At 39.2% G+C, this 27,857-nt stretch overlaps 2 protein-coding genes and 1 non-coding gene across 4 annotated transcripts; 2 read left to right on the forward strand and 1 right to left on the reverse strand.

The window, feature by feature from the left end:
* Nucleotides 1-1,384: 1,384 nt before the first annotated feature.
* Nucleotides 1,385-21,934, forward strand: LOC110064057 (uncharacterized). Of its 2 annotated transcripts, none has more exons than XM_089275778.1 (18): nucleotides 1,385-1,752; nucleotides 3,378-3,461; nucleotides 4,059-4,269; nucleotides 5,896-6,030; nucleotides 7,151-7,264; nucleotides 8,453-8,494; nucleotides 9,257-9,341; nucleotides 9,855-9,939; nucleotides 11,590-11,668; nucleotides 12,847-12,923; nucleotides 13,302-13,341; nucleotides 13,954-14,045; nucleotides 15,057-15,152; nucleotides 16,651-16,739; nucleotides 17,929-18,099; nucleotides 19,217-19,298; nucleotides 19,965-20,082; nucleotides 21,235-21,934. In XM_089275778.1, exons 1-18 carry the CDS (start codon nucleotides 1,657-1,659, stop codon nucleotides 21,357-21,359), a joined length of 1,821 nt encoding a protein of 606 aa, XP_089131904.1. In that variant the 5' UTR covers nucleotides 1,385-1,656; the 3' UTR covers nucleotides 21,360-21,934. The 2 variants fall into 2 exon arrangements, with proteins under 2 accessions (XP_089131904.1, XP_089131905.1); XM_089275779.1 differs by lacking the exon at nucleotides 1,385-1,752 and adding an exon at nucleotides 2,280-2,800.
* Nucleotides 17,154-17,226, forward strand: Trnaa-cgc (transfer RNA alanine (anticodon CGC)). The gene has a single exon. It is a non-coding gene; the product is annotated as a tRNA-Ala (tRNA).
* On the reverse strand, nucleotides 21,107-27,803 carry LOC110064024 (heat shock 70 kDa protein 12A-like). Its single transcript, XM_020771026.2, has 5 exons — nucleotides 27,671-27,803; nucleotides 25,705-26,027; nucleotides 25,017-25,241; nucleotides 23,723-23,888; nucleotides 21,107-23,042 (listed from the first exon to the last, which is right to left on the reverse strand). The coding sequence occupies exons 1-5, from the start codon at nucleotides 27,687-27,689 to the stop codon at nucleotides 21,988-21,990; spliced, it is 1,788 nt and encodes a 595-aa protein (XP_020626685.2). The 5' UTR covers nucleotides 27,690-27,803; the 3' UTR covers nucleotides 21,107-21,987.
* Between the last annotated feature and the right edge of the window lie 54 nt (nucleotides 27,804-27,857).

A 27,857-nucleotide genomic window follows, 5' to 3' on the forward strand; every position in this document is an offset into this window, starting at 1 on the left:
GATCGATCCAGAGATAAAGCTTCTTATCAGAGTTTTATCTTGTGTCTGAAAATATCGATCAAACTTTTTGCAAGCTTGACAACAGTAAAAAACGATGGGGGAAGTTCATTTGTAGAAGGAGCTAGAGGGGGGAGGTAAGGGATCACTCCCGTCCTTCAAACCCACAATCCTGGTCAAAAGGGTTGGGACAGTTCACGGCAGATGACTTCACAGGCAGCCTCTCTTAAGACCAAGACCGCGCAAGCCCACCTACCCCCATCCCCCTGTCAATGTTGATAAACTGAATCTTGAAGAAAACAAACCTTGACAATAGCTTCAGAATAGCCACGTTTCAAGAATTGTTCGCCACCTAGAACAGTATTCTCCAACTAAAGTGACGATAAGATAGATATTTACGTCTTATTCCCATAAATAACGATTTTTCAGCAATCACGTACGGTTCCAACACAACTGTCTAACTACTTTCTATCTTCCCTTTTTCTTTTTTCCCAACATCCGATCTAGTCTTTAGAATAGCTTCATTTTCTTGCAACATTGCTAGGGAGGGGGGGGGGGGGGTGGGGGGAGGGTGGTCATTTATACTTACTTCTGGTTATCTTTTGTTCTAAAACGTCAAGGACGTAGCAAAATCGTGTTTTTAGCGCGCAAAAAGGGTAGGTGTCCCAACAACTTATGGCCAGGATTGTAGTGTGTGCTGTCCCTATAAAGTAATAAAGCCCGTAGGGTATATAGGTAATTGCTTCAGCCAACTAAAAAGAAGTGTTGAAGAATGAGAGAGACATGAGAGTTTCTACACTTCTCAGCAAATGTAGGCAAAATGGAGAGAAAACTAGCCTGTGTAGTAAGAGATCCCATCTGAATGAAAGTTTTCCTCATTTTAGCCGCACTTTGCCATCAACTATTATTATCATTTTCTTGTCTTTCTTTTTTTTTTTTCTTTCCGCCGACGCGAGAACATAAATGAAAAAGCCATAGGGATTATTTCTATTAAAAGGAGTTCAGGAGCCCACATATTGACAGATCTAGACATTTGCTGCGGAGTGCGCACAAATAGGGACAAGGGGAGCAATATTATTGCTTCGAGACTTGGGTTGAGGTACTCTTGCTGATGTGCGTGTGTTGCTAGAGACAAACTATGCTGTAAAACCAAGCTTCTCTACTTTGTTGTTTTCGCTGCTTTTAATGTAGTAGCCCTATCATTCAGCAGTGCAGAAGGGTTTTTAAGCCGCTTCAAAAACATTTTCCCGTTGATATAAACAAACAGTGGGTATTTGGACCCCCTAGTTGGCGGTGAACGTGGTGTCAATAAAATCTAACAGGGGACGTATGAGTAGACGGTTTCCAAAGATCAGTCTTTCATCCTTTTGGCCTCATTGAACAGATTTGGATTTTTATTCGAGGTTTAAAGATAGTTGGTAACTGAAAACTCTTTATATTTCCTGATTAAATTTCAAAGTTTTAAGTCTTTAGTGTTTCTCAATGATGAAAAATTACTTTGCCCTCCCCGAAGAAACTTATCGTCACGGTTGCGAGGCTACGAACAAAGGCGCCATATTTGAAGATCTATGCAAACAAATGACGGGATATCACTATTCAAATGGTTGGTGTAAACGATAACCTTTTCAGCAGCTGAGCGGCGGTTTGTTTGGATCGAAAATGTCCCGAAGTGTTTATCCTACGGCCCAGATACCGATTGAAGTTCAGGATGAAAGTGTTGCAACGACATTGAAAGTAATTATGGATGTTCTGAAGGTCAGTAGACTTGTCTAAGAAATTGCAGGTTGTACGCGGCGCGTAAGTCCTGTGAGACTTTTCAACTCCTAGAGGCATCACGCTAATTGCCACTGTCTTTCAAAACTTTAATAACTTTAACCTCTTCTCGTTATTGTCAGGAAGAGCAGCATAAAGAGCTAATTCTAAGCAAAAGGCTTTGATCAAATTATCATCGAATGCAATGTGCAGGACAGAACATCGACAGTGTTGTACATTTCTCGTCGCTTTCGTTTTTGGTCGATCAAACCTTCTCGAGCCTCACAGCGTCTTGTGTACATTCCGATATTGTTTGCACTGCTCCAAAACGTTCGCTTATCCGATCATATGAAGACGATGTTAATATTTACGATCAGGGTTGGAGTTTATACAACGTTAATAATTTAAGCTTATCTTAGCTTATTTTATGTGCGATATAAGTTTATCAATTTCTACTTTTGATTGTAAACTAGGGCGAGAAGAGATTGATTTTCGAAAGAATAAAGCTGAATAAAGTTTGCAGAAGTTTAAACATATTCATGTATATTATATTCGAGGGACCGTTGTTTTGTTTACATACAAACATCTGTCTTCCTTGAGAAACAGAGTCTTGGTGACTGCAATGTGGTTTAATTGTAATTTTTATTTTTGATCGATATTTTTGTTACTTGTAAAACTTTATTACTAATAATTGAAGTATTGATAGGTTTTCTGTATGGTAATGCCAAGCAGTTGTTAGAGAATAATTTTTTTAGGATTTAAAAAAATAGTATTCTCAAGCAGTATTTTTTTTTGCAGGTTGTTTGTTCTGTTTTCTTTAACAGACATCTTCATAAAATATAGATCATAGTTCATAGAATCCTAAAATACAACATTTACATACAAGATCAAAAAAACGTTTTTACGTATTGGGTAAGAAATAAGAAATTTCATGGCCTAATGGATAGGTAACGGTAGTTATAGGTGCACAGTGGATAGGAGAGGGGGAGGTGTGAAAAAAATCAGCTGACAGTCAGTATTGCTGTTCCTGTTTTACCAAAGTTTCTGTAAGGTATTGTCTTAATCAACAATTTGAAAAAATGAAAAATAGCATTTATTTAAGTTATATCTAAATTAACAATATGGGCATATTGAAGCCTATACTTCGAGAGAAAAGTATGTTGTTTAACTGGAATTTTCAGGGGGAGACAAATCAGAAAACCTTCCAAGTGAGGGGTATGGTTATAATTTTTATGGTTATTTAATACACTAAATGCAGCCACAGCTTATGGTGTACATGTATTGTGTTGCTGTGGTTTAAATTTGAGTTACATTAAACATTATTCAAGCCAGTCTAATTTTTATCTTCCTTTGTCTTGAAAATAGCAGTCAAGATACATACATGTAGGCTACAATATTTCAGCAAGCTGTAAATTGGAATCATGCATGCAAAGTGATTCATATTTAATTCTAATATTACAAGCTGGTGACTCTTGATTGATTAAATACTGATCTTTCTTCATGGTAACATACTCCAGCCATATTGTTCAATGGTTAACAGCAATGCACCTGAAACTACATGATGTAATTCTAGCTAAAAATGAAAAATTGTAATCCCTATTTTTGTTGATGGTGTGTTTGTTGTTTAGTCACATGAGAGCTCTATTAAAGAACTCCGCAATGTCTTGGACTCTCATGGAAAAAACTCGGCAAAAATACCACCCCTTTTAAACGTAAGTATATATTTTTTGAAGATGTAACTTTAAAGTTTTTCAAAGGCTAAGTACCTTACATCCTGAAAGATATGGATTTTAGGATGATCAGTAAGACCTCGATGCAGATCTTATAGAATATATTGTGAAGATCCTTGGAAGATTTTCATCAGGGGAACATGTAGGTAATTCTATGTTCGTCTTGCCTAGTGAAGAAAAAGCAGTATAACAAACCATTTTAATAACTCCACAAGAAGCAGCTTGTTGTATCTCTAACAAAATTTTCAATCATGATTGGTTCTCCATACAACTATTTATCACGTAATCTGCGCAGGTAACCAATTACTGGTACAAGTTTTGTAATTGGATCCCTGTAATTGTATACCTCAAATATTTGCATGTCACTTTCGTGCACTTAAATGGCTAATGCTTTTATGTTCCCTATAGTTTTTAAAACTTATTGAAAATACTATTAACTGTTTCCATAGAAAGAAATTCTTAAAAGACTGGTTATAGTCTTTCAAACTTTAAAATATAAATATTACATGTATTTTGGAAAAATGCTCTCGCTGTAAAGGTAGACCTCTTGGGAATGATTTTTTTCATGCTGCACTTTAGATTCACGCAATGGATGGAGAAGAAGAACCAGTGAAAGATGTACAGGTGGATGATATCCCAGATAACCAATCAGAAGCCTCGTCAATTATGTCGAGTCGTACAGAGTATCATGAGTTGCCGACAAGATCTACTTTGATTAACAGTAGTGGTGTGTCTTCTGTTGGTAATGAAATGTTTCCTCTGTCTGATCTGAGCCATCACAAAACCACAGGTGAGTGATTGTTCTTAGTTAGTACAGGCTTGTTTACAAAATCATCTTGTTCTAAGGAATCAGACTAACACCCAGCTAGCAGAGTAGCCTGTCAAGATCATTAAGTAGATGAAGTAAACATTTGAAATAAATAAGTTGATAAGTTATGTAATTCTTGTAGTGCAGTGCAGTGCAGTGCAGTTCTTCCATTGCAGTGTAGTTTCTTTGTAGTCTGTGTAAGTTTTGTAAATTTCATCCATATCGATTTTTTTGTTGAACTTCTTGTATTATACAATGTACCTGTAAAAAAAAATTAAAAAAACCTGCAAAACAATGTGGCTAAATGTAATTTAGGCCATTAGTAAGTTAAATGGTAAACATTTGGGAGGCATGGTGGTCTCATGGTTAGTACACTCATCTCTGGATCAAGCAGTCTGAGTTCAAGCCATGGCCGGAACATTGTGTTGTGTTCTTGGGCAAGATGCTTTACTCTCACAGTGCCTCTCTCCACCCACATGTATAAATGGGTACCAGCGAACTTAATGCTGGGGGTAACCCTGCGATGGACTAGCATCTCATCCAGGGGGGAGTACAAATACTTTACCTACCTTTTAAATGCAAAACAAGATTGCTGGCCAGCAGTCCCCCTCAGGGTGATGTATATATGGGGTGGCTCAGCTTCAAATGTCAAGTCATTACATGTGTTTTTCACGGCTGGACAGATCTCGTTAAGTTTTTTTCCCAGCGCACCCATCCCCCTTGTCTTCATGGTGAGTATATGGTAAGTATCCTGTACGTGTTTCCACTGTTTTTCAGTGTGATGGTGCCTTGGTGGTTGCCGCTCGCAGGGTTGTCATGGATGCCCTACACTTGTTTTAGTTTGTTCTCGGGCCCCACCATCCTTTCAGGCACCATTCCCCAAGCTCATTGATTGTTGATGAGTTCAAAGAAGAAGTAAATGGTGCTTTTTGCTAGCAGCCAGCTACTTTTGACAACCCTGCTACTAGATACATTCAGTGGAAAATATGGACCGCCTGGAATTACAATAATAATTTATTCTCTGAGTAATCCAGGGGTTTCATTTATGTTTTCAGCAGAATTGGAAAGTGGTTTTCACAGCAGTGGTGGAAACTAAATTCTGACAGCACTTGCCATTTGGGCAAGTGACTCTCAAAATTCACATGCGTGGTGTAATTTTCATTCGCCCAGAAAAAAATATGTACAATACACCTGCAATGGAGTTCAATGGAATAAGTGTGTAGCAGTCGTAAATGGGGAACTTAAGGTAGAGAGGCAAAAAAAACCCTCCCTCAGCCTCTCCCACTACACATGGTATGCAGGCTAACTTGTTTTTTGCTGTCAGGTTAGCATGCAGTTAGGGTTCATCATCCAATATTGTTACCCAGTTATTTGCGGAATTATTAGACCAAAAAATAAACATTTATTTAGTCTTTACTTGATCAACAGTATACATTTCAGTCCAAGTTTTGTATAATGTAATGATTATTATTTTAAACATTATTTTCCAGGGAATTATCCAGGTTTTCTCTAGGGAACACTATATCATTCTGAAACAAGGCAAGAAACACATGAACACATGGTAGGTCTCAATAATTAATCTTAACTTGTTACTTTAATTTTTTTCAGTCTCTATATCAAATGGTCTGACAAGCACACCATCAAAGCCTTATTCTTCTCCACGGCAACTTTTTCCTACAAGAACTTCTTTATTTGAACAGACACCCAAACTCGACCTAACAGTTTCCACTGCAGATCGTCAAGGTTAGTAACAGCAACCTCATCAGCCAGCTACAGTGTATTTTTAACATTCAATAGTACACCCACTGAAAGGAAATATTACATGGCCAAAAATTCAATCTCGTTTGTCTAAATGGTTTAATTTCCAGAGTGAATATTAATAGGAATCATGTGTCTTGATTGGTTAATGGCACTGAGTAAATGACGTAAACAAAGATCATTGAGCATTCTATTAACTAGTAAGTATTGTAAGAACTACAGTTTTATTCAAGAGTTATTATTAAGGTATAGGGTGATCCTTGTTTACATCACTGGTTCATATGGTGTTAACATCCAGGTGAGGGTGCATGGTCCTGAAATTGGACAGCTGTTGGTGATTGACTTTTCAATAACCTGCAAGTGAAAGTTATCCTCAGAGTCAGTCACCATAACCATGAGGATGGCATTTGTTCAGGTTGTCAAATTGTCAGTCACCAACAACAGTTCACCCTCTACATGTATATTTGCCGTGTACATGTATTTTATTCCTGATCATTGTTTTGTACCAGAAATAGATAAAAAGTGTACAATTGTGTAATATTGTTTTTAAATGACCAACTGATTTCTCTGCCACAGCCTGTGGGGAAGGTAGCTATCAAGGCAAAGGAAACCAGTGAAAACTTAGCTTGCTCCACTAGTCTCCTGACCGTCAGGGGGTACTCCCATATGAAAAGGCTCGGGGATGTTCACGTTCTCAATTATGGGACGGTATAAATCAAGGATTCAGGTGTCACTAAGGGTGATATGATGAAATGCCACTGTTTTTAGCTGTCAAAGTATCTTTTAGGGTGTAACAAAAAGGCTCTTATTTTTGTTTTTAAGCCCAATTTCCGCCGGTCTCTTGGGTATGGGCTACCGGCAGGGGCTCTTTTTCTGAACAGCTCTTTTTCTAATCAAGCCTATTCCGTTTAAAGTGGTATTTTTTAGGGCTGAAATAAAGCTCGAGCCTCACCCATATTGGTCTCCTTTAGGGTTTTCTGATGAGCATCCCTGACCTTTTCATATAGGAGTTCCCTGCCTGAGTCATGACCTTATTCCTTAGCAAAAGGTATCTTTGCAGGCTACCTGAATTAAAATGAGGGTATCTGAATTGTTTTTGTTGCAGGTAAAGCCATGTCCCCATCCAGCCAACCATACACACTACATACACCGTCAATTAAGCCAAATATGGGTACAGAAATGCACAAGTACAGTTTATCTCCAAGTGCCAGTTATTCGGGTAAAGGTTCCTTGAAATTTTACATGTTTAATAACATTAAGTGATTTAGCTAACAGATGCTTAATTGGGAACATGCTCTTAAATGCTCCAGACTTTGAAGGACACCAAGGTGATTGTGGTATCTTGATAAATTTGTATGTTAGACTTAGAAAGACTCCTTATTATTATGCCAAGTGCAAATGGAATGGCATGCAAAATAAGCATTTCTGTTACTATAATTATTACTGGGCCTTTCTTTCAATAAGGCACAAATTCTTCTCAATCAATAGTTTTGTGCTTTGCTGCCGTCAATCATCAATCAATGAACAGGTTCAAAACTTTATATTTGTGGGTTTTAATTCATTTTGTTTCTTTCCTTATTTCAAGACTTGTTGGTTGTCATCGTAATTATGATTGATTGCAGCCAAAAAGGCAATCTTTTGTTAGGTTTGAATTTCAGAGTTTACGTGTCATTGAAAGGCGGAGGAATATTTTGATATTTTGAAGGGTCCATTTTGGTGGAAATTTTTACAGATTATTGCTTATTTTGCATGCCATTTGACTTGTACGTGATGTAATAATTAACAACCATTCTAATGAGGAGCTTCTGTCTTAAAGTTTTCTGTGTCCACTTTCAACTGTAATGTCACAAACCTAACTCTCCAATCAAGATTCCAGAGGCAGCTACCTGGGCATCTTTCTTGGGTTCCATTGTTATTAATTGTCAAGTCTCTAAGGCATTGTCCAGGTCGTTTTACTCCAGGTACCATTTCATTTTCAAGAGTTGAGTGACAGAAGGTAGCAAGGTCGAGTTGTAAACTTAGGATGCTGATTTGAAATGTGAAGGTCCTCCGCCCTACCACTGGCTGGATTTGTTCTTGGTGGTCCTGGGTTCAGCTCCTTTGCCTGTGTTTTTATAAATAGCCAAATGGTCGGCCTCCAAACACTTAAGGTTCTTAAAAAGTTTATATTTAATTTGCAATAGTTGATTTTATTATTTCGGTTTAGTCCACAATGAGCTAAGCAGTACTAGTTAAAATCCACTGCCGCGTAAAATAAAGTCGTTACAATCATGATTACTTTGTGTTGTTTTTATTACTTACAGAACGGCATGGTACACCGTGTTTAGCCAGAGTTGAAAAAGAATATTTTGGTCAATTCATTTGGTTCAATTTACATGTTTTATTTGATTTTCTTTCTTGCTTGCAGTTGGCACACTAAACACAAAGATTCAGTTACTGGAAAATCAAGGTCAGTTGAAAACGCTTTGCTGTGAAATTCAGAAAACCGGGAACACTTTGCTTTGATTCTGACAGGTCAATTGTGTATTGACCAATCACAATAAAGTTCAGGACATGCGAGCAAACCTCAAAACCACAAACTAATGCTGTTTGCGGTTTAGTTTTCTCACGCCTAATTGGCTTTTTCCCTGCCGTAAAATTTGCTTTAAACTGTTCTAAATTCACGAAATGGTCCCTACATTTATGTAGTAAGAACTTACTTAGCTCTAACTACATAATTAAAAGCAATTTCTTAAAGAAAGTCCACACTGCAGCCCAGTTTTGCAAAATTTTAACGATTTTGGAGCCAACTTGAACCTTTGAAAAACCGACATCCTGACGCTTTTTCAAAAATCCACATCGCAATCCGTTTCCATCCTCGCCATCGTTAGCCATCCTCACTTCCTAATGGGTTTAATCATTTGTCGAGTACTGCTCTACAAATTAAAACCATTATTGTTCAGCTTCCAATGATCGATGTATGTTTTGGGGATTTCCAAAATCGTGCTAAAAATAGTGACAATGTCTCTTTAAGTATTTCTGGTATTTCTGGTTTTCTGAGTTTCACAGTAATTGCGGGGCCTTTGTAATCTTACAGGAAAGTCTGACTTAAAATAGTAGCTCCATGGTGTTTGGAACTGTTTAATGCTCAGTTTTTATTCCTTTAGTTCTGTTTCTCGCTGTATAGTATTTTGTTTTGATCAGGTGTGTTTTTCTTTTGTTATTCCTCCAGTGTCGGAATGGGGAGATATCATTGACGAAATGTCAGACCGCATGGCTAATCAACCTTCACTAATTAGAAAGTTTGCAAAAGAAAGGTAAGCCTACAATCTCATAGCCTGCGAGAACATCCGGTTTTTTCTGCTCTTGTTTCACGCAACGGTGCAATATCCAGCTACGAATTCCAACCAATGCTTTAATTGTGTGCATTCTGATCGATTCTCGTAGAACCTGTCAAGATAAACTCCTATACTGCTAGGTTTGTCGTTCTTCGTTTTCTTTGTCATTTGTCGTTACACTGGTTCACAGACAGCTCCGTCTCAAGTAATCACCATCAGCGTTTCTATTGCTGCAGAAAAAAGGAACTTTTCAGAGCTGTTGGTGTATTGATGCCGAGCAACGAGAATTTGCCTTTTGATTACTTAGTTATATGCATAAGCGATTAATGGCCCGCCTAGATTAGCAATTGCTGTCATGATCCATGGGCCAAATAACATGTAATTTTAAAATGAAAGAAAATAAAGATTATTGTTGTTGTTGTTGTTAAAAAAATGAATACTAAAATTTCGCCGTGAAAAAATATGTCTAAATTTGATCCATTTCCATTTCAGTACAACAGACAAAGTGAGTCATCGACAACACACAGAGGATTTGGACGTGCTCGAACGGAAGCTGACCAAGAGAATTGATGACAAGGTATTTCCCGTAAATCATTTCAATTCTAATCTTTTTGAAGGTTTCCTCGTGACATCCGAGACTGTTCATTGCCTATAATAGGGAAAGCCATGGAAAAAATGAAACCTCTGATGTTATGGAAAGATGGTTATTATAAATTATTTTTGGATTAACAAACTGGCAACTTCACTGAAAGCAGCTAAGTTGCATTTCCATGTATGTCACACCTCCTCTCTAACTGGTTACTGAAAATTCAAAAGTAGCTTGTAGTCTTAATTAAATTTGGCTGAACACAAAACAAGAAAAGAGCAACAATCTGTTATAAGCATACCTCAGCATACATCATGATGCACCAGGAGTACCAAACTGATCGAATTCCAGTTTAAATTTTTACACAGACGTCTAGCAACTAATGACTTTCTATATAAAATTGGGCTTAAGGCAAATGATAATTGCACCTTCTGTCAAGAAGGCCCAGAGTCATTAATGCATCTCTTCTGGACATGTCACGAGACATCTAACTTTTGGAAAAGAGTATCAGAATGGCTGCAAAGTATAAAACTAATGCCCAAAACCTCCACCCTATTAAACATTACAGCTTTTGGTCTGAAACCGGAAACGTCAAAATTTGCACCTCAAATTAACTGTTGCCTTCTTTTAGCTCGACGTCATATCTGGCTAGCCAAATCTAAAGAAATGTCCCTTAACTTTGACCATTATCTACGCTTTCTGAAATCAAGGCTCGAGTTGGAGACAAGCGGCGATATGGAAAATTGGGAACCTCTTGCAGAATATATACCTACTGATAGATAGCATCACTTCCTCTGAAGCGTTTGCAGCTATCAACTTTGCCAACCATCTCGTACATGCACTGTCACCTACGAGCTTTTCACAGCAATCTGCTCTTTATCTTCGCTCTCACATACTAGTAATGCTATACGTAATCAACCTAACAATACACTTGAAACACTTGTTTCGTTTTCTTCCCTTTTGTACCATCTTCATTGTTTTTTTTTTCTTTTTATTGTAATGTGTTAGATTTATTTTTGTGGATTAAAAGGTGCTGTAAACACTATTAGTGTGAACATTGTAAGTATAGTATTGTAAGAATAATAAGTTTCGTCTAGTACAATAGTTAATGTCAGCTCTGTAAGTAGTTATTCCCAAGTAGTATCTAGTACTGTAATCATTTATTCTGTATTCTGTAAGGCAATAAAATTAAAAAAAATAATAATAAAAAAATAAATGACGTTTTAGGAGCCCTTGAAATACAGGCATGCTTGTGAGATATTTGAGGTTTTCCCTAACAGAATAGTTTCTGATTCCCACTATTGGTTCAATGATATTTGATGTAACTCCACTTCTTATTACTGGTACTAGTATTGCCAGTCAGTCCAATGTTGCTTTTATCCTGTTCAATGTTGTGCTAATGCTGGAAATAAGCTTACCTATGCGTTATTAGAGTGAGACTGGCTTATACTAATACTTACGATATTTGGTTTACCTTAACTTGGAGTACTAACATGATAAAAAGTACTTGTTTAGAAATGAAAATGATTAACTGTCTTCAATTTTCATAGTGAAAACTCATCTGTGTTTGCAGGTTACCCATGAAATGAAGCATTTATTAATATTTATTATTTAGGGTTATTCTTTGTTGGTGATTTTCAGTTTGCAAGCCTTGATCGTAAAATTATCGAGCTTTACGACGATTTGATGAGTCAAGTGTCCAACCCAACAGCCTCCAGAGGTAACAAGAAAAACTTTAAATAGCGACAGGCGACTTTTGATACATTAAAATTCAGCTAATGAGGCAAACAGGCGAAATACATAAAACAGGATTACTTACAATGCAACTCCCTTTGCCTTCTTGTTTTTGTTTGTTTTGTTTTGTTTTGGTTTTAATGCTCATTGATCGAGTTGTACTCTGAAAGTTTCAAGTGTTTCATATTCAGCTTGCAACTTGTTTGCAGGATACTGGGCTCTTTAAATGTGTTCGAACCCTATTAAGTCTGTCATCGCCTTTTCCAAAACAAGGTTAAACTACGTGTATTAAATTTTGGGTGGCCGCTTAATAGGGGTAAAGACAATAGGAAAAACCTGATCAGGACGATCAAGACGACTTAATTAATAGAGGTGGCCGGTTAAGAGGGATTTTATTTGCAGTATTTTACTGACAATAATATCGGGACTTCATGATACAAATGCAGCTACCGGTGTAAAACTCGATTACTGTCAGTGTCAGCGCGCCGAAAATTGTGTGTAGCCATCCGTCTCTCGCCTCTGTACCTCCTCTCTTTAGTTCTTGGCCAAATCCCAAATATATTTCCTTGAAACTAACCTTTGTAATACACCGTACCTGTTCCACTACATAAAATAAAACTTTGACGCAGACCGCGTAATTTATACAGACTTCACAACTTTCTTACGGATAGTAATTCTGCACGTTAAATGTTTGGACAAAAAAACTCCTGTTACGCATGTGCAGTACACCTTCACATTTCCCTTATATTTCCCTTTTACTGTTCCAGATAGATTAATTATTGCGTCAGTAAACTGTCGTTAAGTTTGAAGGCTCCCCGGCCGATCCACGACCCTTCTCCTTTTCTTCTTTTCTATCGCATTAACATTGTTCACAAAGAATGAGAAACTAGTTTGGTTACTTAAATTTCACTTTTAGCACAAGTCTGTAAAGATATCATGAATACCTTGCTATAACTTCCGTACTGTAAGTTGCGGATCCTCGTTTTTTTCCCCTCCGGTTAGTAAGAGGTAACAATGCCAGTGGGGGGGGGGGGGGGGGGGGGAGTCATCTTCACAGGGTGGCGCAAAACAGCAGGGCCTTGAGTGACAGATTCGTCCGGAAAGATTCAAAGTATACAGGTCATTCTTTGTCTTTTTGACGACTTTGACGTGGTTTCATTGTAGACACCCAAGATAGAAAGACAGGGAAGCAAGATTCTTTAGGAAAACTTAATTCTAACGTGGATTCACTTTCAGAACAGGTGAGATATAACGAAACCCGCTATATAAGAAATTTAAGAACCTGTCAGGCTAAAATTTCCCAGTTAAGCACCCTTCACATAAGAACCATTCAAGGCTAAAATCTCCATACAAGTTCTTACTTTCAAAATCTAGAGTTTTTTAAATATAATACAGTTTACTTTAATTTCACAGTAAACACTATTGGTATAAGAACCTACGGAGGTTAACTTGAAAAAACCTAGGTTCTTGTACGTGAGTTTTTACTGATATATGACATTCTTATCTACAGTTTTCCCACCCCTGGAAAGGAGCGTTTTTTAAAAATTTATTTATGTAAACGCATCTTCTTTTAAGGGTTACGAAAACAACATGCTAACTAACGTATTTTTTTCTTTAAGTTGGAAGAACAAAAGGAAAAACTCAAGAACATGTCCAAAGGTACGTAAGCTCATTGGACTCTTGAGGATACAGTTAACATTCTTGTTACGAGAGATTTGTTGTCAAGCAAACGTTGTTCGTTAATAAAAGGAAATCTTTGTTAAGTCTGGCTTACTTAGAGTGTTCCTTGATATTGTTAGTTAAGGAAGCAATGACCGAGCCAATAATTACGTCAGAAGGTTGCTAGGTAACGTGCTACAGTTCTGCTGTGGTTTGATTGGACAACTCCAAGTGTTCTTATAAAAGTTGTCGAGAGTGTCTTAAAAAAGCGCTCTGTAAAATGGACCGTGACGTAGAGGAGGAAGAAACGTAACATCATAAATGTCTATACTTTTATTCTTTCTTTCCTGTTATCACTTGCTTTTACTTTGCGAAAAAATCTACCGCGTCCTAGTGCCTTTAATTATGAAATTAAATAGATATAATAGGTCAGTCGCCAAACTAAAGCCTGCTTTTTGTTGCATCAAGTCAGCACTTATTTCGTGAATGAACGATCTATTTCTCCATTGTCGATCACCTCATTCGGAAAGGTTCTTTATTTGCTCAGCAAAATTTGAAAAGCTATGTTCTCAAACTGTTCAATAATTTGTCTGTTTTGTTGATTTTTGGAAGGAATGTCAGAGCTTGACGAGAAAGTGGCTCATCTCAGACAGGACATGTCTTTATACAGGCGTCAACTGGAAAACAAACGTGGTGATGATGAGGTCAGTGTCTGGTTGGTTGTTGATGCGCTCGAAGCCTACTTCTATAGTATATTGACAATCTGGGAATTTGATGGACTTTTTCTTCATTGTCTTGTCGACAACTGACAACGCTCACAGGCCGAGAAGTTGTGGTCTTCCATTACCTGTTTCATTACGAGCCACATATTTGGCTCTTAATCCAATTTACAACATGTCACAACAGTTCTTTTACGTCTAAAAAGCAATACTGGTAGTCTTGTGATTTAAAAATAAAAAGTGACTGCACTTACTGCACCCTAAGCGGCTTCGGGATTTAAGAAGCAAATATCCTGTTAGTCTGGACACCGAACTTCTTACATGGAACTGCGAGAAAAGCCCAGCGTCTTCTTAAATAGTTGAGCGTGAAACGCGAATTACAAATGGCAAACGAATGGCCGCGGGAAGAATGGAAAGTCACGCAATGTCGATCTCCACTTAAGATTCGTACTTAGCCAATCAGAAGCCGTGTCTACTGTCCTGATATCCGTGATATCAAGTCACTGACCTGATATGGCTACGATATCATGGTCTCTTGGCAGATGTTGGGTACGGTAAATAAGAACTCCTACCTTCTTTTGGTGCGCTTCGGCAACATGCCGGGCTAGTTTTGAACTGCAGAGAGAAAAATGCCCCTGAATTTTTTTCAGGCTTATATTTCACGACTGCTTAAGTTGTGTGTATAACTACGATGATCAGTCATGCCTTCGTATCTTTCTCCGCAGTTCAAATATACTGTTATTTCGCATATATTCACTTGTAAAATAGCAACATATTAGTTTCCTAAGATAGGGAACACCAAAGAAGTAGCAATTAATCAGAAATAAGCAAGGAAAGTTACCACTGAGGAAGATTTAGAAGGATAACTATGGTCAACGTTGGTCAATGTTTACAAGGTGTGCCCGCGTCCGTCACACAGTCCCATAAGATTGTAGATTATGAATGATATTGTATCATTGAGTTAATCCACTAAGTCCTTAACCCACTTTTTTGTAGCTTGTGTCATTAGTAGCTGAACAGTTGGTTAGTAATGAAGAAATTACGGGATGGAAAATGGCACTGAAGGAAATCCATGCGGCACTTAACAAACAAGTAAGACAGGTTTATATGCAATTATTATTAGAGGAATTCTAATAGTATACAAATGCCAATGCTACAGTCTGATTGCCTGAACTACTCATATACTACCAGCCATTTGTGTGCAGTGTGCGAAATAGCGACGTTTTCTCGTTTTTCCGAAGTTCCAGAGGCACCGTTCAGTAGATACAGTGCCTGAGAAGTCTCAAAGAAAGACATTCAGAGTTTCTCAAAGTTAGCTGACGAAAATTAAATAGGAATTCTACTAAAAAAATTAGATTGTTTGCTCTCGATTTCTATGATTCGACCTTCGGCCTCATCAACTATCACCTCACAGAAACCTCGAGCTCATAATCTAATTGTTAAGTAACATGCAATATTCCGGATTTTGTGCTGCGATTTATGGCGAAATGAGTTAGAAGAGATGATACAGAAAGAACATTTCAGTCAGTATTTCCGGCACTGTTGCTCTAAGTCAGGGTGCATTCGATTGACCTTACTGTAAAATAACTGGAATAACCACGTATGTCCGTTAGAATGAGTCACAATTCCAATTCTCAAAGCAGAACGAAATAATCCGCAGTGATGCCGTCACTGTAGGTCGCATCGTGAAGAAAACGGGTCACGAAAAAAATCACGTATTCCCGGATTCTGAAAGAGTACGAAAGAGGTGTTTCTTCTCCTTGCCATTTGCGAGCACGTAACGTAACGTAACGTAACTAGAAAACACGCAAGAATTGACACTAGCGGAATGCTCATGTAAATTACCAATAGACGAAAATGAAATTCTAAAATGTTCATCAATATATTCTTTTTCCGGAGTAATGTCAATCAAACTCACCAGAACCAGCTAATCAACCACACCATGTGTTTTTCAGAGCGACGGTGATCTATTGCAGCAGAGATCAAGCTTTCAAATCCCAGAGCCATCAAAAATTGTAACTTCAAGGATCCAAATTTCCTTTACAGAACTAGCAGTCTGGGGAGAATTGTCTGGGCGATATTTCCAGCAGTCCTGTATAAACCTTTACCAATGCGCTTTCATGTCACAAGAGCTTCACGGCACACATTGTTTGCAGGAATATATGAAACACGGAGAGACCGTGTTTGACCACATTTCCAAACACCGAGAAGAGAGATGAAAATACGACGCGCAGCGGAGTATTTTTGGTAAACTTCAGGTGTTTAAAAATGTGTCGAGCACTGTCTTGAGTCATAGATTTTTGTTCTCAATCGAAACTTAATTTAAGCAGTAAACGGACAAATAAAATCCTACAAATGTATGCTAAGTACGATCTATGCTAGGTAAGATTTTGTCTTACGTTTGTTACTTAGGTTTTGAAATAACATCGGATTTGTAAAGAACTTCAAAAGTCGGTCCACTGTTCTCATCTGGGAACTAATTACAGGGCGACCTTTGCACCTGCAACGAGCGATCTAGGTGGTTCCCCTTCTCGTTTGACATAGTTTGATTTAATTAATGTAACTCCCGTTCTGTCTTTCTTTTCTTCAGTCGGAAATCAATACATCTGTGCACCACTCTTACGCAACTCTAGACAAACGCACTGAGGCCATGAGTCAGAAAGTCCAACTTCACGGAAGGTATTGTAACCGAGTCATAGAAACATGCTTCTCCGACAATCTCTATCAGATATTATTGATTACTTTCAGTTGGAAGGGACCGCTGATTTTAGAGTAGGAGCATTTCTAGGGGATGGAGGGGAAGGTTAGTTTTGGAAATTCTCAGGGAAATTCTCTCCTGTGAAGTGGCAAATACTCTTAAAACCCTGAAAATTACACAGCGGATTCAACCTCCCAGTCAGCACATCTTTGTTATTGGTGCTTCTAGAGACAAGGGTTTTGTAAAATTAGGAAAGGTAAACCCTGCATACTAGCCAAGTGGCCCATCAGGCCGGAGCTTATTCCAGTTTCTGTTGCATGAGGTAAGTAAGTAAATTCATTTCACTCCTCACGGGAAGATATGAACTCAACTAATTGACCTCGCTCCCAATGTGTGGCTTCATAGCTCAGTTGGTAGAGCATCGCACCCGCATCGCGGAGGTCACGGGTTCGAATCCCGTTGGAGCCCTGATTTTTTCAGGCTTCTTCTTTCCAATTGCTTAAATTGGACAATTAACTGCGATGATCATTCTTCACTTTCGTAAGTAAGTAAGTAAGTAAGTAAGTAAGTAAGTAAGTAAGTAAGTAAGTAAGTAAGTAAGTAAAGACTTTATTTAAAGAGGGTAGCACTAAAATAGTATAAAAATACTAACAAACCAGTGGCGCTCTAAAAATTATGTACAACACGGATGTTAAAACTATGGCATAATTATGAGATAATATAACGAATAAAAATACAATAGATAAGAGATAAAATCAATTTAAAATACAAGGAGCGACTAGGAGTATTTCTACTCCTCCCTAGATTGGATGCTAGTCCATCGCAGGGTTACCCCCAGCATTAAGTTTGCCATTATCCAGTTATACAACTGGATGGAGAAAGGCACTGTGAGAGTAAAGTGTCTTGCCCAAGAACACAACACACTGTCCCGGCCAGTTCGGGCTTGAACCCGAACCGCTGGATCGGAAGACGAGCGCATTAACCATGAGGCCACCGCGCCTCCTGACTGCTTAAGCCAAATTTAAACTCCAAACCGTGCAAAGCATTACCGACGCTACCAGCACGGGCGATTACAGGGGAATGTGAAGGAATAACAGCATGTTTTGCATGAGCTAATTACTTATGCAGTGAATACCAAGTTTTCATTTATGTGCAATGGTTGATTGTCAGATGGCGGTGGAGTGGCGTCTCCAATTTGTATCCCAAAGCACATTCCTGTGTAGCAGACCAACAGACGGATGATATCAGTTTCACGTCACAGATACACAACACTGAGTCACGGAGCTTGGTGTATGAGAAAGGCAAAGCGTATGTTGTAGTGACGGCAGGAGGGTGCTACTGGTGAGAATTTTTGTTAACGCTTTTTCTGAATTTTATTTTCATGTTAGTGCAATTAGTATAAAACCTGACCTAATGGAATATCCCTGACACTTCCGTAGAAACTTCAAACTGTTTACAGGTATAGCGGGTTAACGTTTAACGTGACGTAACACTAGTGGAGATTCCGGGTTTTAGGCAGGCTCCTGGATAGCTAATATGTAGTCCTGCAAAGTGTTAACCTACGAAACGGTCTCGTTTTCTAGCGTTTGTGATAACATTTGGATCACATAACACGTGGTTTGTGTAGTATGTATCACTGTACAGTGGAACCCAGCCTTACGGCCACCTCGTTATTACGGCCACTTTATTCTGTCCCGAACAAGGGCTCAGACAGTCTTTTAATTATATCAAGAGTTGAAGCAACCTTTGGGGAAATTAGCAGATCACTCCAGCACTCTCTTGTTTGGTTACTTCACTTTTAATTTCCAATGATCCCTCGGGTACGGTTGTCTCAACGTTCTTCTATTTCTGTTCTTGACTGATAACAACAACTATTACCACAACTAGGAGTTCACTCGTCGCGTTCCTTTTAAAGGGACAACCACATGATCCATCAAAACATTGTCAAACTGTCAATTAGGCTAGGGTAATGTCATGCGCAGTTCGCATAAGGTTCTATTGCGACTGCGCACAAAGCCACTTAGCATATTTTCCTTCGAGGTTATCGAGGTTTTCTATCTTGATTTTAACCGACTCTTCCTAAGTGGTTGACCAAAATAAGGTAACGTGAGTATTATAAAGGTTACAACCTTGGTTTTTATTGATTAAAAGGTTAGAATAACACTTTAGTCTAGAAGTAAAGGTTGGCAGGCTCGTGAGTTTTAACTGTACAATATTTTTACCCTTAGTCTTTTTTATATTATAATATTTTGTACACCTTTGGTGTCTGTTTAAAATAGGTTCGACTGTATTAGAATCCATTGTTTGTTCCACGATGTACTCACTCGAGATATAGATCATGCGTTATTGATTGCTTTTTGGTAGTGATCTTCCTCTGGCGAACATTAACTTCCCTATTATTTCCACGTTATTCCATAGGCTTATAATAATGTATTTTTTTTCATGACATTCTTCTCAGGGTATCAATCGGTGCGTTTTCCAAAAAGACTTCAACACCACCTTCTTTGCAAGTCACTATAGACGAAGAAGCCGTACCTCTGGTATGATACCATTTGTTTTAGTTTATAAAATGATAGTAGCACTCGGGCAGCTTGCCTAATTTGCTGTATCTTGTACCGGTTTCCACAGTGCACAAAGCGACTAGAAGTCCTGCTACCCCCCCCCCCCCCCACCCCCAGCATTTTGTCAGGTTATCCCAACATATCGCTTGTAGCCATTTAAGACCCTCATTCAATCTCCTGAGTGGAGAGGGAGGGGTACATTGGGAGAAAAGTGTCTTGCCCTGTTGGTAACATTGGTTCTCTTACACACGTTTAAACGACGAAGACGAAGGCTGCAAATATTCTTTTTTAGTAGACCTTTGTCACGGTATTTTTAGATGCTGATGTAGGGCAGACAATGAAAATCGACTGACACCTCAGAAAAGATTACCTTGAAGTTTGAATTATTGCCAAGTTTGCAAGTCATGTCAACGTTACACGTCTCCCATGCAATCATTCTTCGCTATCTGTAACGACCTAACTTTCAAACTGGCCCATTTTACAAAGTTAAAGGTGATCTTTCCAGAGGTGTCAATGGATTTGATTACCTGGCCTGCATCAAACCTAAAATACCATGACAAAGTTCTAGTCCTATACAGTTGTTTAGATTTAGTAAATAAAGGCACTCGTGTGTTACTTTGTGATTCTTTTGTAATTCATTCGCAGTTTAACAGTTCCGGTAAGTCACCAAGTCATCACAGGATAAGCGTCATTTCCTCTGCTCCTAAATACCAGCCTCCCGCGGGCAGATTAAAAGGGGAAGGAGCCACACCTTGGAGACCTGGTGAGGAGCCACACCTTGGAAACCTACCCCCGGGGGGGGGGGGGGTACTCCCAGAAAACCTTACCCCATTTACGACCAAATTCTGCGATTTTTGCTACCCTATTTATGACCTGGCCAAAAATTCGATAGCCTATTTATGACCGTTGCGACTGGCACAGTTGCCCTAAACATAAGTTATGAAGGGCTTCTGTGGACGGTCTTATTGATAACGATAAAAAAGTAGCTTCTTCTAAGAAACATACCCAATTCAAGACCAGAGTGCTAAAACCATGCCTTAGTTAAGACCAAAATGGCTAAAATCGATACCCTATTTATAAAACCAAAATGGCTGAAAAACCCTACCCTTTGCCAAAGTTTGGGGCCGCACATACCTATACAGCCCATATAAGGGAGTAACCCCGCCCCCCTTGAGTTTTGCACTCTTTTTCACACGGAGGCAAAATGCAACTCGTAAATGTCCTAAAGACGGATTCACTTAACTTGTTTACACGCTTGTTGGCACCCAATTCAGATCATGTGATGAGTCATTTGGGAGGTTACAATTGTGCAATTTGCTACACGCAACTGATTACACGGGAGTATGTACAAACAGAACAATTGTAACTCCCAAATGAATCATGACATGATCTGAGTTGTGTTGCAACAAGAATGTAAACACGTTGGCTGAATCCGTTTATTGGGCTGGCATTGATTGTGTTGAAACAATAAACATCGACAGTACGTGTGTACATTTCTAGGCCCATTTATCCGAAAGCTGACTACCGCAAATCCAGGATTAAAAGTTAACTGAAGTTTTGAGTCCTTTACTGTTCAAGTGACGTTGCTGATGCTTTGTAGAGTTTGAAATCACACGTGAAGGGCAAAACTACAAAGAAAAAACATCACTAAAAAGTACCAAAACTGAAAGCAAACTTCATGCTAACCCTAGATCGGCTTAAATCATGCTTTGCACAACCAAACCTTGGACGGGAATTCTGAAAGTGTTCGATTGTTTAGTGAAACGAGAAGGCATAGACCTATTGAGTAATTTTTTAGTGCTGTAATTTATTTTACTTTTATTATTTGAACTATAGAAGCATATCCTATAAGCGGCCTTTCAAGCTATAGGCATGGTGAATCGTTATGTGAAACTTCTGTTCCGGTTCTTTGCAGGTTCAAGTCTTATCGGCGCGGTAATAATTCCCGCACACAGTAGAATAAGTATCAGTCCCACAAGCACGGCACCGGGAACACGAATGAGCGTGGAAGGATATCTGGACCTGATAAAGATGTACTGACCCCGCCGGCGGCACGACAAACAACCGTTAAACAACTTAGTTTCTGTCATTCTCAACCTCTTTCGGACACGACGTGGTCAAACCATGTTTGCAAACTTGGCCAACATAGATTTTCTCTGCTGTTGAAAACTAAGATGTCGGCTACCCCCAAGTTGCCGCCATTCGGTGTTTGAGTTTTACGACAGGGAAGAGCGGTCCTGCTAGTGAACTTTGAAAACCTGTGCAACAGTCAATGTTGGCTTATAAGTAATTACCGCTTTCCCGCACAGTCAGTCAGAAGGCTGAAATAAGTACACCTTTCTCTCTTCGCCTCCTTCAGTGGACAGTTTTTACTGTAGCAACATGTAAATATCTCGTTAATGTAAATATCGAATCTCTTTTAATGATCTTACCAACGTAGTAGTATGGTGACTCTTATTCGTTCGAGTCGTGATCTCTATAATAAGATTTGTATGTTTCTTTCATACTACTGTATGATGAAACGTGAAAATTTTTAATGCCACCTTGTTCGAAATAACTAAATTTTAGTTAGCGTTTAAAAGCTATCTCTACAATAAAATTAGTCGCGCAATAAATTTGTGATATTAGTTAAACTTACACCAAGTTATAGGTGACAATCAGATCATTGTTACTTAACGTGGAAGAAGTCAAGAGTTGTTTTTGCTGTGTTTCCACTTGAAATATCTCTGGCAGTGGCTGTTATTTCTGTTCCACCAAAATACATGCTGACTTCTAATTCTCTATTCAGGCCTCGCCAAGTTTCAGGAGATTGCACCACAACACTTCCAATCCTCTTGACACCAGTCTCGGTGACCAGCACTGCACTGGGATTGCTCGCAGCGTAGAAGGAATATTTAATTTGCTTTTCGTCTGGGTACAGTGGTCGATACATACTTGTAATCCTCTGTCCCAGTTTAACGACTTCATTTTCTTTCACAAAGCTGTTGAACACATCACTGCACAGCTCCTTTCCATTTGCCACGAACTTCTTTCCTTCCGGATGAACTCCCTTGATGAAATCTCGACAGCAGTCAGCACCATAAGTCTTGCTGAGGACTCTTTGGGTTATCGTCTCTGGCCTTTTGCCGAATAGAACAGCACCCTGGACAACGGCTATACTGGCATCAGGAGGCACCACCACACGACACCGTGTGGAAAACACTCTCTTGATTTCATCCTGGAGAAGAAGAGAATTGGCGAATCCTCCAACCAGTAGCATCACTTTGACTTTTGAAAGCTGTGGCTTACCGAGAAGTTCTTTCAAATGGTCTTTCATTGCTTCCAAAACAGGCTCAAAAAGCTTCACCATAACTCTGGAACTCAAGCACAGATACTCATCGTGGAGTATTTTGACTTCGCCAGCTCCATGGCGCCTCAACGCCGCTGTTAAATAATCGTTGATCCAGGAGACAAAACTACGTGGCAAGCGAATTCTTGTTTCTTTGTTTTGAATGGCCCGGACGCCTCGTTTCTTTGCTTCGAAATCATTCATCAGTTTAAGCCAATCAGAGGGGAACTGTCCGCGGTAATCATAGAGCTTCTGATCGCCAAAAACTTGGTTCAAGAGACCCTCGAACTGATGATTCACCTTCATGCCACCATAAGGCCCGCCGGTTACTTTGTAAATTTCCTCTATGGTACCATCATCTTGCTTTTCATGTACCGTTACGTCTAGCGTACCACCTAAAAACGACATTGTGTTTTGTCAGAATCAATTCTAGATTGAAGTATTTTTGTCCAAAAAAACTGATTTATCAGTCAAAGTGCGCGGCATCGCTCGCAGAACGTCCAGAAGCGATATGACTCACGACCAATCACAACCATGGACAAAAATAAGCGGTAGACCTCATATAGATGAAAAAACATAGGTAAAACTGGTTAACAGGGGAGCGTACATGTTTGTTGGAGGACTTGCTCACCATTCAGTCAGGCCGTTTTCGTGCCCATCGAGCTATAGTTGAATCGGACAAAAATTGTAATGATTATTTTAGTTTTAAAATACTCTGCAAATTTCTTATGGACCATTTTCCAGTCATTTGTTGACTCAAATGTGAGTACAAAACGAGAGAAGCATGATCCAACATTCCTATTCTAGGCGCGAAATTCTGTTTAACCCTCTTTCCCTTCTCAATTCTGGTCAAGCGGCCTTCAGGATCTGTACCGGTCTATGTCGGACTGTGATTCTGTAACATATTCGGATTCGCAATTCTCCCTGTATCGGACTGTTAGTAAACACCGGGACTGCACCAGCTCAAGAGATTTCGGGCAGCAGTCGCAGACCGCGCTTTCTCCTGGGTCGGGTTATTTAACAACTTTGGAAACACAAACTGTAGTTGCCACAGAAACGTGCACAACGCATTTACCTCCAATGTCGACAATCATATAGTGTGTATTCGGCTGAGACAGTCCTGCTTCCACGGGAACAGAGCCCGGCTGATTCAGTTTCTTTGCTGTGCAGAACAGTGAGGCTGCTTCTGGTTCTAAAGCAATCAATAGCTGCTCCGGACTGTCACGTGATCCAATCCCAGCCTATACAAACCAACAGAGCATATAAACGAGTAAAGAGAGTCCATTACGATTCCGTTCCATGTATCGTATGTTTACATTACACAGGTGTTCAGCACCCTGTTGTACCGTTTAAATCCAGTATATTCAAAGTGCGTATGACATACACAGACTTAACACATTATATTTTGAGCTCGAGATTTCTATCGCGTGACAGTTAACGAGGGCGTAGCGTGGAAATCGAGAGCGAATAATCTAATTGTTTTAGTATAAATCCACCAGTCGTTCAAAAATTTATTTAAATCCTCTTCACGGGCACTTCCAAAACGGAATGAAGCGGCCGCCATTTTGATAACAATCGCACTCTACTAGGCCACTCACTGTCTACAACAGAATGGATAGCGAGTAGCGTAACCAATCAGAGAGCGATGGGGCTTTACAAAAGTTGCTCGGCAACTTTTTGACAACCTCTCGTGTTTCGAGCAACTTTTTTCGTTTCTTGCAACTTTTAGGAATTTTTACAAGGTTAATTCTTAATATTGATGCGTAGTCTACTCATGTATTTTTCCGTTTTAATCAAGGACAAAGTTATTTAGCAGTGCGGTTTACGCCGCAAAATTGTACAAAAATTACCTAGTAAGCTCACTATTGTTGTACAATTGGGATATTTTTTCATCAGACCAAATAAAGGAAGAAAGCGACAAATTTGTTGTTGTTTTGCTTTTTAAGCAACTTTTGACTTTTTTTGAGCACTTTTCTGAGAAATTGCGGGCACCTTTTGGGGAAATCTCGAGCAACTTGTGGAAAGCCCCAGAGAACGGCATTGATAGAACGCTGGTAGATTTATACTAATTCAAAATGGAATCGACAACAACAACCCCTGACAACAGCTTTACCTTTAAAAAGATAAGAAACTACGCTCGCTAAATGTTATGCGGCTTTAGAGAATCAAATTGTCAATCTTGACATCGATGCTATCAGGGTTGTTATTTTTTTTTTGAGATTGCCACTCCAAAGAACTCTAAGATGGGTGTGAAGGGAGAGCTAACTCAGGCTACCATTATTGTGATTTATCGTCTCTTTCGGGCTGTCGCTCCTCTCGAAACTTGAACTTTTTTAAAACCTTTAATCTAGTTCTTAATATCTACATACCTCATAAGCTGCTTCTCTCATAAACTGTTTAGCTCTTGGGGTCCATATGGCGGGAACAGTTAAAACCCACTGGATATCATGCACATTATATCCATCATCTCCAGTCTCTTGCTGAATTACTTTGACGGCTTCGTCTTTAAGAAACTTGATGGAATGTGCAAACACTGATTTGGCCTGAAGAAGTTTTCCATTGGCCGCTGGAATCTTTGTGTCCAAGTTCAAGCTCTATCAGCATTATCAACAAAGAAAGACAACTCAATATCTAATCATGATTTGGGAGGACCTCTGGCCTGATGGTTTCCCCTTAGACCCCTGGTCGAGTTGTCCTGGTTCGAGCCCTTAGGCCCGCGATCATTCCCACTCTCCGTTTCTTTACAGAGATGTAAGAAGTTGGCACCAGGAAATTGTAAGGAAAATTAAACCTTGCGAAATGCTGGGTAGAACTTGCAACTGATAATTATTCAATCCATGAAGAATAAAAAGTTGAGTCTGGTTGTTACTGGGGCACCTTCTACTTTTTGTCTGTTGGTTGCAACGGAATGTAACCTCAGTCAACGATGAGGGAGCCAATCAGATCACGAGGAGTGAGCATTTAAGCCAATCGATACGTGCGAAAGGAGCTAATCTTCAGAAAAAAATAAATGTCTCTTACTGCTAAGGGCCGAGCGGTAACTACTCAAGACTGTACCTCGTCATTGTGTAAAAACATCTTAAAATGCTGAAAAAAGAAGTATTCTTTTTCTTCAGAGAGGCTCTTCAGATTTGTGTACTTCTCTACCGCTTTGTATCCAAATGAGTCGAATGACTGGTCTGGTTTAAGTAACAGGCATGTGGGTGTCTTGCTTGTTCGATGGCCTTGTTCATTCACCCAGTCTCTATTCATAAAAATCGAGTCATCATCACCTTGTTCCTTGTTGAATGAGAAGGCGAAACCGCTGTAAGTTGTGCCAAAGTCGATAGCCACAATTGCAAGGAAAGACTTTTCAAGATATAGAAGCGAGTCGTTTAGATCTAAGCAGAAAACAACAACAAAAATTATCTATACTTGTGACAAAGCCAAGTTTCACAGTGCATCTCTGTACCTAATGGATAAGGGGTTCCGGTGAATTGTCAAGGCAACTTGACAAACTGCTAATAGGCAGGTTGGTAATCTGCGTAAACTGGCATCCCATTCAAAGGGCATAGCGGTATCACTTTGTCGCTTCGTGCTACAGAAAGCGAAAAAGCTTTACTGACTTACTTTACTCCAGAGGACCACTTTGAAGCTTAGTGATTGGTTTAACCAATCAGAAGTAAAACCGAAACCTATCGTGACCTGCTCGTATACATTTTCCCGCGCTTTTGGTTTTTGACGCTCAATGTGTTGAACACCACTCCACTTTCTAATTTATGGCGTCTGCGTTTCCATTGGGAATTTTGAGAACCCGATAGCAAACATATTGTATTAAATGAGGCTCGATTTGTTGTTCCGACATTCTTGATTTGTCAAATTAATGAATGAATACCGTAAACTGCCGCTTATTAAAGCCCAGAGCTTAAACAACCTCGTAAGGGCTTTTAGATGGGCTTTAAAACGGAGGGACTTAAATACGAGGGGGCTTAAAACGGGAATGAAAAACCGTCTCGAAACGAGCTATAGCTGTGTTGATCTAAATAAGTTTTTCATTTTACTTTTTGGTTTTACTTAGCTTTAAAAGATCAGAATGAAACGAATTCAAAAGAAGGAAAACTCGAGGGGGACTTATATCCGGTGTTGGGGGAGAGGCTTATAACCGGAAATGTATTTTGGTTTAATGGAAGATGAGCCTACAACCAGCTTATAAGCGTGGGGGGGGGGGGGGGGGGGGGGCTTATAAGCGGCAATAAGTTATGCTAAATTTAAAAATCACGGTACAGCAATTTTTTAATATAGGATTGTACATGTACATTTTCAGTTTGAAAATTCCAATTGACATTGTTGGACTTCTTAGAAATTCCGTTTGTCTTAAAAGTTTTCCGGTCATGTGAAAAAACAAACTAAGCCATTTGCATAAGTAAACCGCCTTTTCCTGCATGTATTTTAGCCAATTCTTGGAAATGCCCTTTACCGTTGGACTCTCAAGTTGCGAAGTATTACTAAGTAATTAGCAATATAATTTTTTTCCATTTCATAGTCAACTCTCCGGCTATTTGGGGCTGTTTCATCTCATATGTACTGATGCTTTGAACTTACGTACTATTGAATGAATTACTGATTGAGATGTGAAGAAAAGTTAACCTAACAGTTTAGTACCAAGTTGGAAAACTATCAAACATAAACGACAAATAAAATACTTGAAAGGTTAAAGCTTAAATTTCCACGGGGAAGAGCTGGGCATTAGCTTCGCAGTCGAACAAGATATATCACCATAACTGTGTAAGAATGTTTTCAGAAATGGCAATTGCTGGTTGGACATGCCCTACATCGACTGATTTAACTAAGTTAGCACAACAATTGGGAACGATCCATAAAATGTGGCAATTTTCTTCGCACAAACAACAGTTGTTTAGGTAAAATCGAAGTAACGCAAGAAGAACATCAACTCGTGTATTGAACATTTCTCTCAGTTCATTGTCAACTGAGAGTTCTGAAACCCGTGATCGCTCACAGTTACGGTTAAAATGCTAAAGGTTACCTGTTACCGACAACGCCATTCTGGCTTGGATGGTTTCCTTCGTTAGAAGACGAACAGCTTGAACAACGAAGAAATGATCTCTTCTCAGGCAAACGAAGAGAAGGGAAATTTCCCGGAACTCCAACTAACCAATGACGGGTCAAAGATAGATGTCTTTTAAAACAAAGACGCTTGCCCCAGATTAGAT

Source organism: Orbicella faveolata, unplaced genomic scaffold (assembly GCF_042242905.1).
Source record: "Orbicella faveolata isolate gen_17 unplaced genomic scaffold, um_ofav_v1 contig_4, whole genome shotgun sequence".
In the NCBI taxonomy this organism is placed as follows: Eukaryota; Metazoa; Cnidaria; class Anthozoa; order Scleractinia; family Merulinidae; genus Orbicella; species Orbicella faveolata.

What these genes read in the sequence shown, in the direction of transcription:
- LOC110064024 (XM_020771026.2), bottom strand. An exon ending in TGAGAGAAGCAGCTTATGAG is followed by an intron (nt 23,889 to 25,016) that starts GTATGTAGATAT and finishes TGGTTTGTATAG; the next exon opens with GCTGGGATTGGATCACGTGA. An exon ending in TATGATTGTCGACATTGGAG is followed by an intron (nt 23,043 to 23,722) that starts GTAAATGCGTTG and finishes TGTCGTTTTTAG; the next exon opens with GTGGTACGCTAGACGTAACG.
- LOC110064057 (XM_089275778.1), top strand. Translation starts at nt 1,657, where the DNA reads ATGTCCCGAAGTGTTTATCCTACGGCCCAGATACCGATTGAAGTTCAG. An exon ending in CCAAGAGAATTGATGACAAG is followed by an intron (nt 9,940 to 11,589) that starts GTATTTCCCGTA and finishes GGTGATTTTCAG; the next exon opens with TTTGCAAGCCTTGATCGTAA. An exon ending in CAACCCAACAGCCTCCAGAG is followed by an intron (nt 11,669 to 12,846) that starts GTAACAAGAAAA and finishes GTTTCATTGTAG; the next exon opens with ACACCCAAGATAGAAAGACA.